We start from the raw sequence: 12,620 nt of genomic DNA, 5'->3' as shown, positions 1-12,620 counted from the left end.
AAATCAATGGCCACCCTAAGTGAACTCACCACTGCTATTTTTTGAACACGCCCCTTTCAGCTAATCATTCAATTTCACAGAATCAGTAGCATGCACGGCAGGCCTGTTGGGTCTGTTGGTTTTCTATACCTTTACTATACCCTCCAGAAACTTGCTTGCGGTGTAAAGGTTGAAATTTTAACAAAAACAGTGATTTATCTTGCTACTGTTGAGGGACTGCTATTATTTTGAACATAACTGTACACCTGCCCATGCGTGCTGTGCTGTCACGCAAAAGGCTCAACACGGGCTCTTTTTTTGTTTGGGCTTTTCAGTGTCTAACTGAAAGAAACACCACATATAAGTCAAGTATTGTTAAACACCCACAGGTATACACTGATTCATTATTGCTTACCCAAGGCAATATTGCTTACTCCATTCACAAGCAGTGCTTGGCCACACCCTCACTGCCACAATGATGTACAGGATTATCTTTTTTTTTATCGCAAGCATTATGCAACATGTACATACACAATCGCATACCTCACTCACTCACCTTTGACCCAGCGAAATCAAGGTGGATTTACCCAATGGCACTAAGCCATCATGGCATGCCAAGGTCTAAAGCCAGCTTTTGTGACAGCAAAGCCAGGCTCAGACAGTAAGGTGCTTTCATGCATGAAACAATGAGACAGTGAAAAGGAAGCGTTCAACTGACTATTTAATTCTTGTCTGGTATGATCAACACTCGTACACATCAGCTTCAATGATAGGAACTTTACATAACACTTTTTCTTATATGTTTAAAATGCATCGGAGTGCTTTTATGTAAGGGGGGAAAAACGCTTTGAGGCAATTTCCCAAATTTTATCATTTTTTGATTTATATACAACCCCAATTCCAAAAAAGTTGGGATGCTGTGTAAACTGTAAATAAAAACAGAAATCAATAATTTGCAAATCATGGGAACCTCATATTTCATTGAAAATTGTACAAAGACAACATACAGTGGGGCAAAAAAGTATTTAGTCAGTCACCAATTGTGCAAGTTCTCCCACTTAAAAAGATGAGAGAGGCCTGTAATTTTCATCATAGGTACACTTCAACTATGAGAGACAGAATGGGGGGAAAGAATCCAGGAAATCACATTGTAGGATTTTTAATGAATTAATTGGTAAATTCCTCGGTAAAAAAAGTATTTGGTCACCTACAAACAAGCAAGATTTCTGGCTCTCACAGACCTGTAACAACTTCTTTAAGGCCCACTTTACACGGGGACGGTATAAAACAAAAACGCAAAAGTCCGTTTTCGTTCTCACTTTTTTCCGCGTCTACACGACCGTTTTCAAGGAGGAAATCTGCGTCTATACGGTGACGCATAAATGTCTCCGCTATGTCTGCACACATGCGCAAAACTTCTGTCTTGTCTGATCTGCACATCTGCCCCGCTGTTCTGTCAAGTTATCCTACCAACCCTACTACGCATGCGCGAAATCCAGGAGGGTAGGAAAATTCAACAGTAGTTTTGTCCCACCGATCAGCTGGGCTGATAGAAAATCGATGAGAATTTCACGCATTTGCCGATTTTTATGTTTTGTGCGTATTGGTCAAGTCTTTGGCCGAGTCAAATAATTTGTAATGACTTGTTTTGAATAATAAAACGGTCTGTATGAGAACTTGCTAGGATAACTTTACAGAACACCGGTCCGGCTGAGGTACTGTAGTGCTCGAGGGAGGAGCAGGAGCAAACCGAAACTCTTTTAATCTGCCTTTATTAAGTAACACTCACTCTTGTTTCGGTGAAGAAGAGAAAAGGCAGTGTCCATCTCAGCAAAATAAACCCGTTCGGCTGCTGGTTTTGTTTTCAGTCTCGGGTTTATGGTTTCACGAGCGGCTTGAATAGGCGGCGTGCGCGTGTGTAACTTGGCGACACCAAACTGAGGAGCTCCAGCTGGGCGGGTGAGCAGGAAAACACATCTACTGCATTAAAACACAGAGCAGCTTGAAGGGCCGTTGGATCGATGTAATCAGACATGCTCTTACTTTTTTACTTACTTTCTTACTTCCCGGGCTGGCTTGTGCAGTATATGACATATGTATGACATAAACGCGTACCCGACGTGAGCAAATCCGAGCAGAGTTTTGCGTATTGGGTAGTTTAGACGGATATGCAACGGGGGCCGTTTTTAATTTATCCACTCTGGAAGGCGTTTTCAATTTTATCCATTTTTCAGCCTCGGAAACGCCGTCCTCGTGTAAACGAAAGGCACTTCTGATAAAATATTTAGTCGTTTTTACCCGACAGCGTCCTCGTGTAAACGGGCCCTAAGAGGCTCCTCTGTCCTCCACTCGTTACCTGTATTAATGGCACCTGTTTGAACTCGTTATCAGTATAAAAGACACCTGTCCACAACCTCAAACAGTCACATTCCAAACTCCACTATGGCCAAGACCAAAGTGCTGTCAAAGGACACCAGAAACAAAATTGTAGACCTGCACCAGGCTGGGAAGACTGAATCTGCAATAGGTAAGCAGCTTGGTGTGAAGAAATCAACTGTGGGAGCAATTATTAGAAAATGGAAGACATACAAGACCATTGATAATCTCCCTCAATCTGGGGCTCCACGCAAGATCTCACCCTGTGGGGTCAAAATGATCACAAGAACGGTGAGCAAAAATCCCAGAACCACACGGGGGGACCTAGTGAATGACCTGCAGAGAGCTGGGACCAAAGTAACAAAGGCTACCATCAGTAACACACTACGCTGCCAGGGACTCAAATCCTGCAGTGCCAGACGTGTCCTCCTGCTTAAGCCAGTACATGTCCAGGCCCGTCTGAAGTTTGCTAGAGAGCATTTGGATGATCCAGAAGAGGATTGGGAGAATGTCATATGGTTAGATGAAACCAAAATAGAACTTTTTGGTAAAAAACTCAACTTGTCGTGTTTGGAGGAGAAAGAATGCTGAGTTGCATCCAAAGAACACCATACCTACTGTGAAGCATGGGGGTGGAAACATGCTTTGGGGCTGTTTTTCTGCAAAGGGACCAGGACGACTGATCCATGTAAAGGAAAAAAATGAATGGGGCCATGTATCGTGAGATTTTGAGTGAAAACCTCCTTCCATCAGCAAGGGCATTGAAGATGAAACGTGGCTGGGTCTTTCAGCATGACAATGATCCCAAACACACCGCCCGGGCAACGAAGGAGTGGCTTCGTAAGAAGCATTTCAAGGTCCTGGAGTGGCCTAGCCAGTCTCCAGATCTCAACCCCATAGAAAATCTTTGGAGGGAGTTGAAAGTCCGTGTTGCCCAGCGACAGCCCCAAAACATCACTGCTCTAGAGGAGATCTGCATGGAGGAATGGGCCAAAATACCAGCAACAGTGTGTGAAAACCTTGTGAAGACTTACAGAAAACGTTTGACCTCTGTCATTGCCAACAAAGGGTATATAACGAAGTATTGAGATGAACTTTTGTTATTGACCAAATACTTATTTTCCACCATAATTTGCAAATAAATTCTTTAAAAATCAGACAATGTGATTTTCTGGATTTTTTTTTCTCATTTTGTCTCTCATAGTTGAGGTATACCTATGATGAAAATTACAGGCCTCTCTCATCTTTTTAAGTGGGAGAACTTGCACAATTGGTGACTGACTAAATACTTTTTTGCCCCACTGTATCAAATGTTGAAGCTGAAAAATTCAAATTTTTTTTTTTGGAAAAATATATGCTCATTTTGAATTTGATGTTACTAACACGTTTCAAAAAAGTTGGGGCATGGGTTATGTTTACCACTGTGTGCATCATGTCTACTTTTCAATTTAATTCAACTTTGTCATATGTACTCAAGACTGTCACACAGTATAATTAAATTCTTATTCTGTGAGTCCTCCAGCAACATTAAACGTGAATAAAGACATTAAAAAACAAAGGAAAGTAATTAAAATTAAATAGTAAAGTAATTTAAATAAAGAAATTAAAGAGATATCAAGTAATTAAAAACAAGGACATAAATAGTAAAAAAAAATGCAGCAAAATGTGTAAAGTGTCAGTGCAAATAAATAGGTAGTTCAGTGCAAACTCTACAGGACTGGGGGGGGCGGGGGCAGTGGCTGGGTTTTGTTCTTGGGCCTGATGGCATGGGGGAAAAAACTGTCTTTCAGCCTAGTTGTTTTGGCTGCAATGCTCCCTGATGGCAGCAGTATGAACAGTTTGTGTTATGGGTGGGTAGTGTCCTTTATAATGTTAAGGGCCCTCCTGAGAACTCTGGTGTCAATGCAATGGGCCAGTAATCATTCAGGCAGTTAGCTTTGCCCTTGTTCGGCAGTGGAGTGATGGTGGTGGTTTTGTAGCAGGTGGGGATTGTGGCTCATGAAAGGGATAAGTTAAATATGTCAGCCAGAACATCAGCAAGCTCTGAAGCACAGATTGAGTGCACATCCCACGATGTTATCTGGGCCATCTGCCTTCCGGGGGTTTATCCTCCTCAGAGACTTTTCCACATCAGCAGATGATATTGTGAATGGTGGTGATGAACACTCACTAGACCCCTCTCTGTGGACTGGCATGGTGTTGTGGTCCTCGAAGCAGGCACAGAATTCATTGAACTCATCTGTGGCTGTCAGTGGTTATCCCTCTACTTCTGTCTCTGTACCCTGTGATGTTTTCCAGTCCCTGCCACATGCATCAAGTATCAGTCATAGTGACTTTCCAGTTTTAGTCTGTACCTGTTCTTGGCTTCCCTAATGGCTCTATGTAGGTCGTATCTGGATTTTTTTTCTTTTGTAATCATTGGCATTGTCTGAAGCATATGCCTCGGAGTGAGCATGAAACATGGAGTGAACCTCTGAAGCTCCTGTTCAGGTTCCTTTGTCCATACTTTAACAGTTTTTCTTGTAGTGGGTGCTTGTTTCAGGAGCTGTCTGTATGCTGGGTAGAGGAACATAGAGATATGGTCTGACTGTCCGAAGTGAGGGCAAGGTACAACCTTGTACGCCCCCCCCCATGTTGCTGTATACCGTACATGATACATACCGTTTTTCTCCTGTGTAGGAAAAATGATGTTATGTTGGCATCACAGTCCTTAGGTTACAGTGGTTAAAGTCACCAGCTACTATAAACGCTGCTTCAGGGTGTTTGTTTTCTTGTACGTTTATAGCCTCATGCAATATCCCCAGTGCTGCTGTGGAGTTTGCGTGTGGAGGAATGTAAACAGACAGGATGAACATTACAGTAAACTCCCTCAGTAAGTAGAAAGGTCTGCATTTCAGCATTAGGTACTCAACATCACTCGAACAATGTTTACTAACAGTCTGCATGTCTGAGCACCATCAATTATTAATGTAAATGCACGTTTCCCCACCTCTGAGTTTGCCCGATGCCACTGTGCAGTCCCTGTGATGAATGAAGTGAGTGTGTAGTCAGACAGCTGATTCTTGGATATTGTCCGATAGCCAGGTCTCAGTGAAAATCAGCGGGCAGCAGTCTCTCACTTCTCGCTGAGATGTAATTCTGGCTCTGAATTCATCCATCTTATTTTCAAGAGAATGGACATTAGCGAGCATAAGACTGGGTGGTCTGCTAGCCTGAGCCTTTAGCCTAGCATGTAGCCCGCATTTCTTGCCTTGCCGCCGCTTGGGGTCACTCCTTTCTCTGCCTGTATTGTTCACTCAACTCTGCTGCTAGCGGGTCTGGCCTGTAAGAGTCCTGGCAGATAAAATAGTCCAAGACCAGCAAGTTAAGGATAATATCCTGAGATTGTTTACCGAGTTCCAGCAATGTTTCTCTGTCGTATGTAATCAGTGCAGATGAAATTCACATGTCTAAAAACTTCAAAACAACTAGGAAAACAAACAAAAATGGTTGCAGGAGGAGTACACAGAGATGTCAGCCACGGTGGGTGCTATCTTGAAGCATCACTCTGTAAGTGTTTGGAAATTGAGGAGACCAATTTCTGTAGTTTTAAAAGAGAAATGTTGTCCCATTCTTGTCTGACATACAATTTCACTTGCTCAACAGTTCGGGGTCTCCTTTGTCATATTTTGCACTTCTTAATGCACCAAATGTTTTAAATGAGAGACAGGTCTGGACTGCAGGCAGGCCAGTTTAGCACCTGGACTCTTTTATGATGGAGCCATGCAGTTTTAATATGTGCAGAAAGAGGTTTGGCATTGTCTTCCTGAAAGAAGGAAAGGCTTCCCTGAAAAATATTTTGTCTGGATGGCAGCATATTCCATTGAAACATGTATATATCATTCAGCATTAATGATGCCTTCCCAGATGTACAAGCTACCCACATTATGTGCACCCTCATACCATCACAGATGCTGGCTTTTGAACTGTGCACTGATAACAAGCCGGATGGTCCCTCTCCTCTTTAGCCTGGAGGATGTGTTGTCCATGATTCTAAAACAAATTTTTACTTTTGATTTGTCAGACCTTGGGACAATTTTCCATTTTGCCTCAGTCCATCGTAAAAGAGCTTGGGCCCAGAGAAGGTGGTGTTTCTGGATATTGTTTATATCCGGTTTTAACTTGCATTTGTGGATGCAGTAATGAACTGTTTTCACAGACGTTGGTTTTCTGAAGTGTTCCTGAGCCCATACAGTGATTTCCACTACAGACATGTGTCTGCTTTTAATGCAGTGTTGCCTGAGGGCCTGAAGATCACAGGCATCCAGTGTCAGTTTTCAGCCTTGTCTCTTGCATAGAGATTTCTCCAGATTCTCTTATGTCCCATAGATGATGTGATCCCGAAATTCTTTGCAATTTTACATTGAGGAACGTTATTCTGAAATTGTTGCACTGTTTGCCGATGCAGTCTTTCACAGAGCGGTGAACCCCTCCGCATATTTACTTCTGAGAGACTCTGCATCTCTGGGATGCTCATTTTATACCTAATCATGTTACTGACCTGTTGCCAATTAGCTAATTTTTTTTTTTGAGCATTATACAACTTTTTTCAGTCTTCTGTTGACAATAAAGTTGAATTAAATTGAAAAGTAGACGTGATGCACACAGTGGTAAACATAACCCATGTCCCAACTTTTTTGAAACGTGTTGCTGACATCAGATTCAAAATGAGCATATATTTTTCAAAAAACAATAAAATTTCACACTTTAAACATTTGATATGTTGTCTTTGTACAACCCCGATTCCAAAAAAGTTGGGACAAAGTACAAATTGTAAATAAAAACGGAATGCAATAATTTACAAATCTCAAAAACTGATATTGTATTCACAATAGAACATAGACAACATATGAAATGTCGAAAGTGAGACATTTTGAAATTTCATGCCAAATATTGACTCATTTGAAATTTCATGACAGCAACACATCTCAAAAAAGTTGGGACGGGGCAATAAGAGGCTGGAAAAGTTAAAGGTACAAAAAAGGAACAGCTGGAGGACCAAATTGCAACTCATTAGGTCAATTGGCAATAGGTCATTAACATGACTGGGTATAAAAAGAGCATCTTGGAGTGGCAGCGGCTCTCAGAAGTAAAGATGGGAAGAGGATCACCAATCCCCCTAATTCTGCGCCGACAAATAGTGGAGCAATATCAGAAAGGAGTTGGACAGTGTAAAATTGCAAAGAGTTTGAACATATCATCATCTACAGTGCATAATATCATCAAAAGATTCAGAGAATCTGGAAGAATCTCTGTGCGTAAGGGTCAAGGCCAGAAAACCATACTGGGTGCCCGTGATCTTCGGGCACTGCATCACATACAGGCATGCTTCTGTATTGGAAATCACAAAATGGGCTCAGGAATATTTCCAGAGAACATTATCTGTGAACACAATTCACCGTGCCATCCGCCGTTGCCAGCTAAAACTCTATAGTTCAAAGAAGAAGCCGTATCTAAACATGATCCAGAAGCGCAGACGTCTTCTCTGGGCCAAGGCTCATTTAAAATGGACTGTGGCAAAGTGGAAAACTGTTCTGTGGTCAGACAAATCAAAATTTGAAGTTCTTTATGGAAATCAGGGACGCCGTGTCATTCGGACTAAAGAGGAGAAGGACGACCCAAGTTGTCATCAGCGCTCAGTTCAGAAGCCTGCATCTCTGATGGTATGGGGTTGCATTAGTGTGTGTGGCATGAGCAGCTTACACATCTGAAAAGACACCATCAATGATAAAAGGTATATCCAGGTTCTAGAGCAGGGGTGTCAAACCTGATCCATAAAGGGCCGTGTGGCTGCAGGTTTTCATTCCAGCCATGCAGCAGCACCCTGATTTGGCTTATTCAATCAACTGACACACCCACCCTTTAATCAAGGGTGGGTGTGGCTGCAAGTATTTGACTGTGTGAAGACAGTTCAGTTGATTGAATGAGCCAAGTCAAGTGTGCTGCTGCATGGCTGGAATGAAAACCTGCAGCCACACGGCCCTTTATGGATCAGGTTTGACACCCCTGTTCTAGAGCAACATATGCCCCCATCCAGATGACGTCTCTTTCCTGGAAGACCTTGCATTTTCGAACATGACAAGGCCAAACCACATACTGCATCAATTACAGCATCATGGCTGCGTAGAAGAAGGGTCTGGGTACTGAACTGGTCAGCTTGCAGTCCAGATCTTTCACCCATAGAAAACATTTGGCGCATCATAAAACGGAAGATATGACAAAAAAGACCTAAGACAGTTGAGCAACTAGAATCCTACATTAGACAAGAATGGGTTAACATTCCTATCCCTAAACTTGAGCAACTTGTCTCCTCAGTCCCCAGACGTTTACAGACTGTTGTAAAGAGAAAAGGGGATGTCTCACAGTGGTAAACATGGCCTTGTCCCAACTTTTTTGAGATGTGTTGTTGTCATGAAATTTAAGATCACCTAATTTTTCTCTTTAAATGATACATTTTCTCAGTTTAAACATTTGATATGTCATCTATGTTCTATTCTGAATAAAATATGGAATTTTGAAACTTCCACATCATTGCATTACGTTTTTATTTACACTTTGTACTTTGTCCCAACTTTTTTGGAATCGGGGTTGTACCATTTTCAATGAAATCTTCACATTTCTGTTTTTATTTATGTTTTACAGTGTCCCACCTTTTTTGGAACTGTACATCATAGTTTAGTGTTGTGAAACATCAGTGTTTTAGCTACAAAACGTCGATTCCCAACCAGCCTCTCATTCTCTCTCACTTAATAAGTCAAACACAGCCTGTCCTGTTGCTTGAGAAACTGGAAAATGCAAAATACTCATCCTGAAGACCATTATCAAACATTTTTCATCCATTTATTATTTGGCTTTGTTTCAAGATGGAGTGTCTACCACTCCATACTAGTCCCCGAGTTAGCTGTTGCTATAGAAACGAAAACATATGAGAAAGAGTGTGTTAACCTGTGATTTAAATTTTAGATGAAGTAGTACTATTGGAGCTGCTGTTCATGAGTAAATAATCAATAGTGCTGTGGTATAAAGTACAGTACAAGCCAAAAGTTTGTACACCCCTACTCATTCATAGGATTTTCTGTATTTTTACTATTTTCTACATTGTAGAACAATACTGAAGACATCAACACTATGAAATAACGTGGTTATGAAAAACTGTACATTTAATAAAAGCAAAGCCAGTGTAAACAGAAGTATGAAAGAAGTTAAATTGAGAGCATGGGGAAGAGAGAGTGTTAAATTTGATGTGTACACCAAACAGATCGGATATTGAGGATTTTTTTTTTTTGTAAACACAATCTGACGTTATTGTTAATATCTTAAACATTGTTTGCTTTACTTTTCATTTATATATTTCATCGTAAGCATTCCTCTTTTAAAAATGAATACTGGTTAAGAAATGTGTTGTATTCAGTCATGTGACTTTTGCTTGAGAGTTTACTTCTGGTGAATGAAGTGATGGTCAGGCAAACCGATTTGGTCGCTGTTATGCAAAGAGCTAGTGAAACTGTCTCTGATTATTTTCGCAGTTTAGAGGTCAATGCATGGTCAAGATACCTTCAGAAAGTTGCAATGGGATAGATCCTTACACGCTAACAAAGAAAGATTTTTCCTATGAGTTGGACAATTATCCATCTGTTGAGCTTCCTGACATCTCAAACTACCTGGTGCTGCAGACATCATTCTAAGTGGACACACAGATTAAAAACCTGGAAGAGCACAGAGGTGTATAACTTTTTATATGTGGCTGGGTTAAAGATCTGGGGATCAGGGCACTACAAGGTAAATCCTGTATCGTTTATGCCCGGGTAAGTAGGAATCGTTGGGCTTTTTGTGATGATTGCTAGGAAGCTAAAAGTTTTAGTATCAGGTGTAAACTAACCACAGACGCTCAATTCTCAATCCTTCCTGCTCTTCTCTGCCAACTAAATTATTCACAAAGATTCACAGAAACCGCTTTAAAGACCTGGGTGTTGGTGAAACAAGATGGAGACGTTATCATAGCTCACTGTAACTGCATGGCCGGGGAAGCAGTTTCATGCTGTTAATTCGTGAGCTCTGCTTTTGTGATTCTATGGATCGTCTTGATTATCTTATCTCTCTAGTTTAGCCCAATCTACATCATCGTTCTTGTAAAGATTGCTAGGACATCCTAATAAAGAAAGTGAAAATGTGTGTTAGTTTACAATCTGGTGACCACCATCAAACAGTAAACAAAAACACATCTGAGGATTGAAGCGTCTCCTGAACTTCAAAGCATCACAAAATAATGGAAAATGGCGAGAAAAGTGATTTTGCAAATCCAAATGAAATAAATGAGAAATTTATAAACCTTTCATGAAGTGATCACTGCAGACTCGAGCGTTCTTTGACTCTGATCCCTTCCATCGGAGCAAAAGGTTCAAGAGCCATCCTTCTCATCGTCTTTCACCCTTTTTATCACTTCACGGGGAACCCGGAAGAAACTTTTATCAGTTTCTCGATTTGTTTAATTCAAGCAGCCCAAAACAATAAGTGTAGGGCATTTTAACAACTAGTAAGGCACCCCAGTGATAATGCTTTGTGACCAGTGAGCTTAGCTGACCATCACTTCATGTCATGCATATCTAGTGAGGTGATGTGACATCGGATGCCATCCACCTATAAGGAAGTGTGTGCATAAATTGTGTGAATTGTATTTTTGCAAGGGAGAGGTGATTGTACTATTTATGATATGAAAATAATATACACAAGTTCAGATGAGGGTGGGAAGAAGGAGAGTATAAATGATTGGGGGGAAAAAGAGAGAGAGAGATGGAGTGTTAAATAAACCAGTGGAAGGGAAAGAGTTTGTTAAAGCTTGATGGTTGTTGCCTAGAGACGGAATGCAGCTAAATTGTAAGTCATGCATTAAAGTGGTGCCATTTCTCTCTCTCACACACGCGCACGCATGCCAGGCTTGCCTTCAGCCACCTGTAACTGTTTGAACTCTGAATCATAATGCTTAGCCAATTGAGCATGAGGAGACGTACAAAAGTACAGTCAACGTGGCTTTTCGCTCTCTTCTTTCTCACTACTTCCTTTTTCTCTCTGATCCCAGCTTGTGTCCTCTTGCTCTGTGCTTGAAGGCCCAGATGTATTTAATTAAAAGGCAGCTTGGTTTAATTGGTTAATTAATGTCACAGTAAAGCTTAAATGTCTACACTTTTATCACTGAGCTTGGTTTTAATTGAAAGTCTTTTCTTTTTTTTTTTCTTGTCTATAGGTATAATCCAAAGACTTCTAAAAGAAGATGAAGATTTTCAGGTTTTCTGATTTGAATGTTCAAAGAGATCCTACAGTTTTAAATTGTTTTGATGGTTTACAGTTCCAGTGCATGTTTTGAGCAGTTTCAGATCTCCATTTTGCACTTCCTTTTAGACTATCATGAAAGACATGGTGTGTAATGTTTGAAAAATCTAACAATGGGACTTTTCACATTTGGTTATTTGTCATAAGCCTTCATGTTTCACTTAGACAGCTTTTTCCACAGCCGTCACAACAATCTGTAATAAATAACACCTATTAAAAATCAGATGTCCCAAGACCAACAGTTGTTATTGATAAAATAGCATGTCTGAGTGAGAAATGGCCAGTTTTCCATCACTGAACACGACAAACACAGCATGCAGAATCCATGCTGTCAGGACCTGCCCAACTGATTGAATGTTTTGTATTTGTATTGCGGATTATATTTGCATTTTTATGATGTATGTCAGTGAAAAAAAGCTGACATGAAGGCTTCATGAAATGCATTAAATAAGAAAAACCTGAAAGGAAAACTCAGATTTTTTTTAACCTTGGCCCCATTTTTCCATCTCTTTGGGTCAACATATTTAGTAAGGACAAAAATAGTTTAAATTGGTCCAGTATTGAGTTACAACACTAACTGGCAACCGTAAAACGACTATACAAAGTAATCCTATGGGGCAGTCATCCACGTCAAAGTAAACTGCTTTCTTCACCATTGACAGCTCATAATGTTATTATAAGTGTCTGACAACATGGAGTTCAGGCAGTACTTTGGAAATACTTTTTCACAAATTCTGCATGACTTCGGCTTTTTTTTAAAGTAATTTTCACAGTTTCTTTACAGTTATTAAGGTAAACGCACACAGGTGAATCTCTGTAGGGATCCTATCCACATTTTCAGATACTTAAAACAACATTATGAGCCTGTCAGTGGCGAAAACAAGCGGTTTACTTTGAGA

The 12,620-nt window shown here is 40.7% G+C and overlaps 1 protein-coding gene across 4 annotated transcripts in view; it reads left to right on the top strand.

Annotated features, from left to right (window-relative positions):
• nbn (nibrin) overlaps positions 1-12,279 on the top strand; it is a 177,817-nt gene extending 165,538 nt beyond the window's left edge. For all 4 annotated transcript variants that reach the window (XM_060921442.1, XM_060921441.1, XM_060921444.1 and 1 more), the window contains one exon: positions 11,636-12,279. In XM_060921442.1, coding sequence (XP_060777425.1) covers positions 11,636-11,666 — 31 coding nt within the window. In that variant the 3' untranslated portion in view covers positions 11,667-12,279. The remainder of the gene's footprint in view (positions 1-11,635) is intronic.
• The last annotated feature ends 341 nt before the right edge of the window (positions 12,280-12,620 follow it).

Source organism: Neoarius graeffei, chromosome 5 (assembly GCF_027579695.1).
Source record: "Neoarius graeffei isolate fNeoGra1 chromosome 5, fNeoGra1.pri, whole genome shotgun sequence".
Lineage (NCBI taxonomy): Eukaryota > Metazoa > Chordata > Actinopteri > Siluriformes > Ariidae > Neoarius > Neoarius graeffei.
The sequence above is the reverse complement of the archived record's forward strand: the minus strand, read 5'-3'. Positions and strand labels throughout refer to the sequence as shown.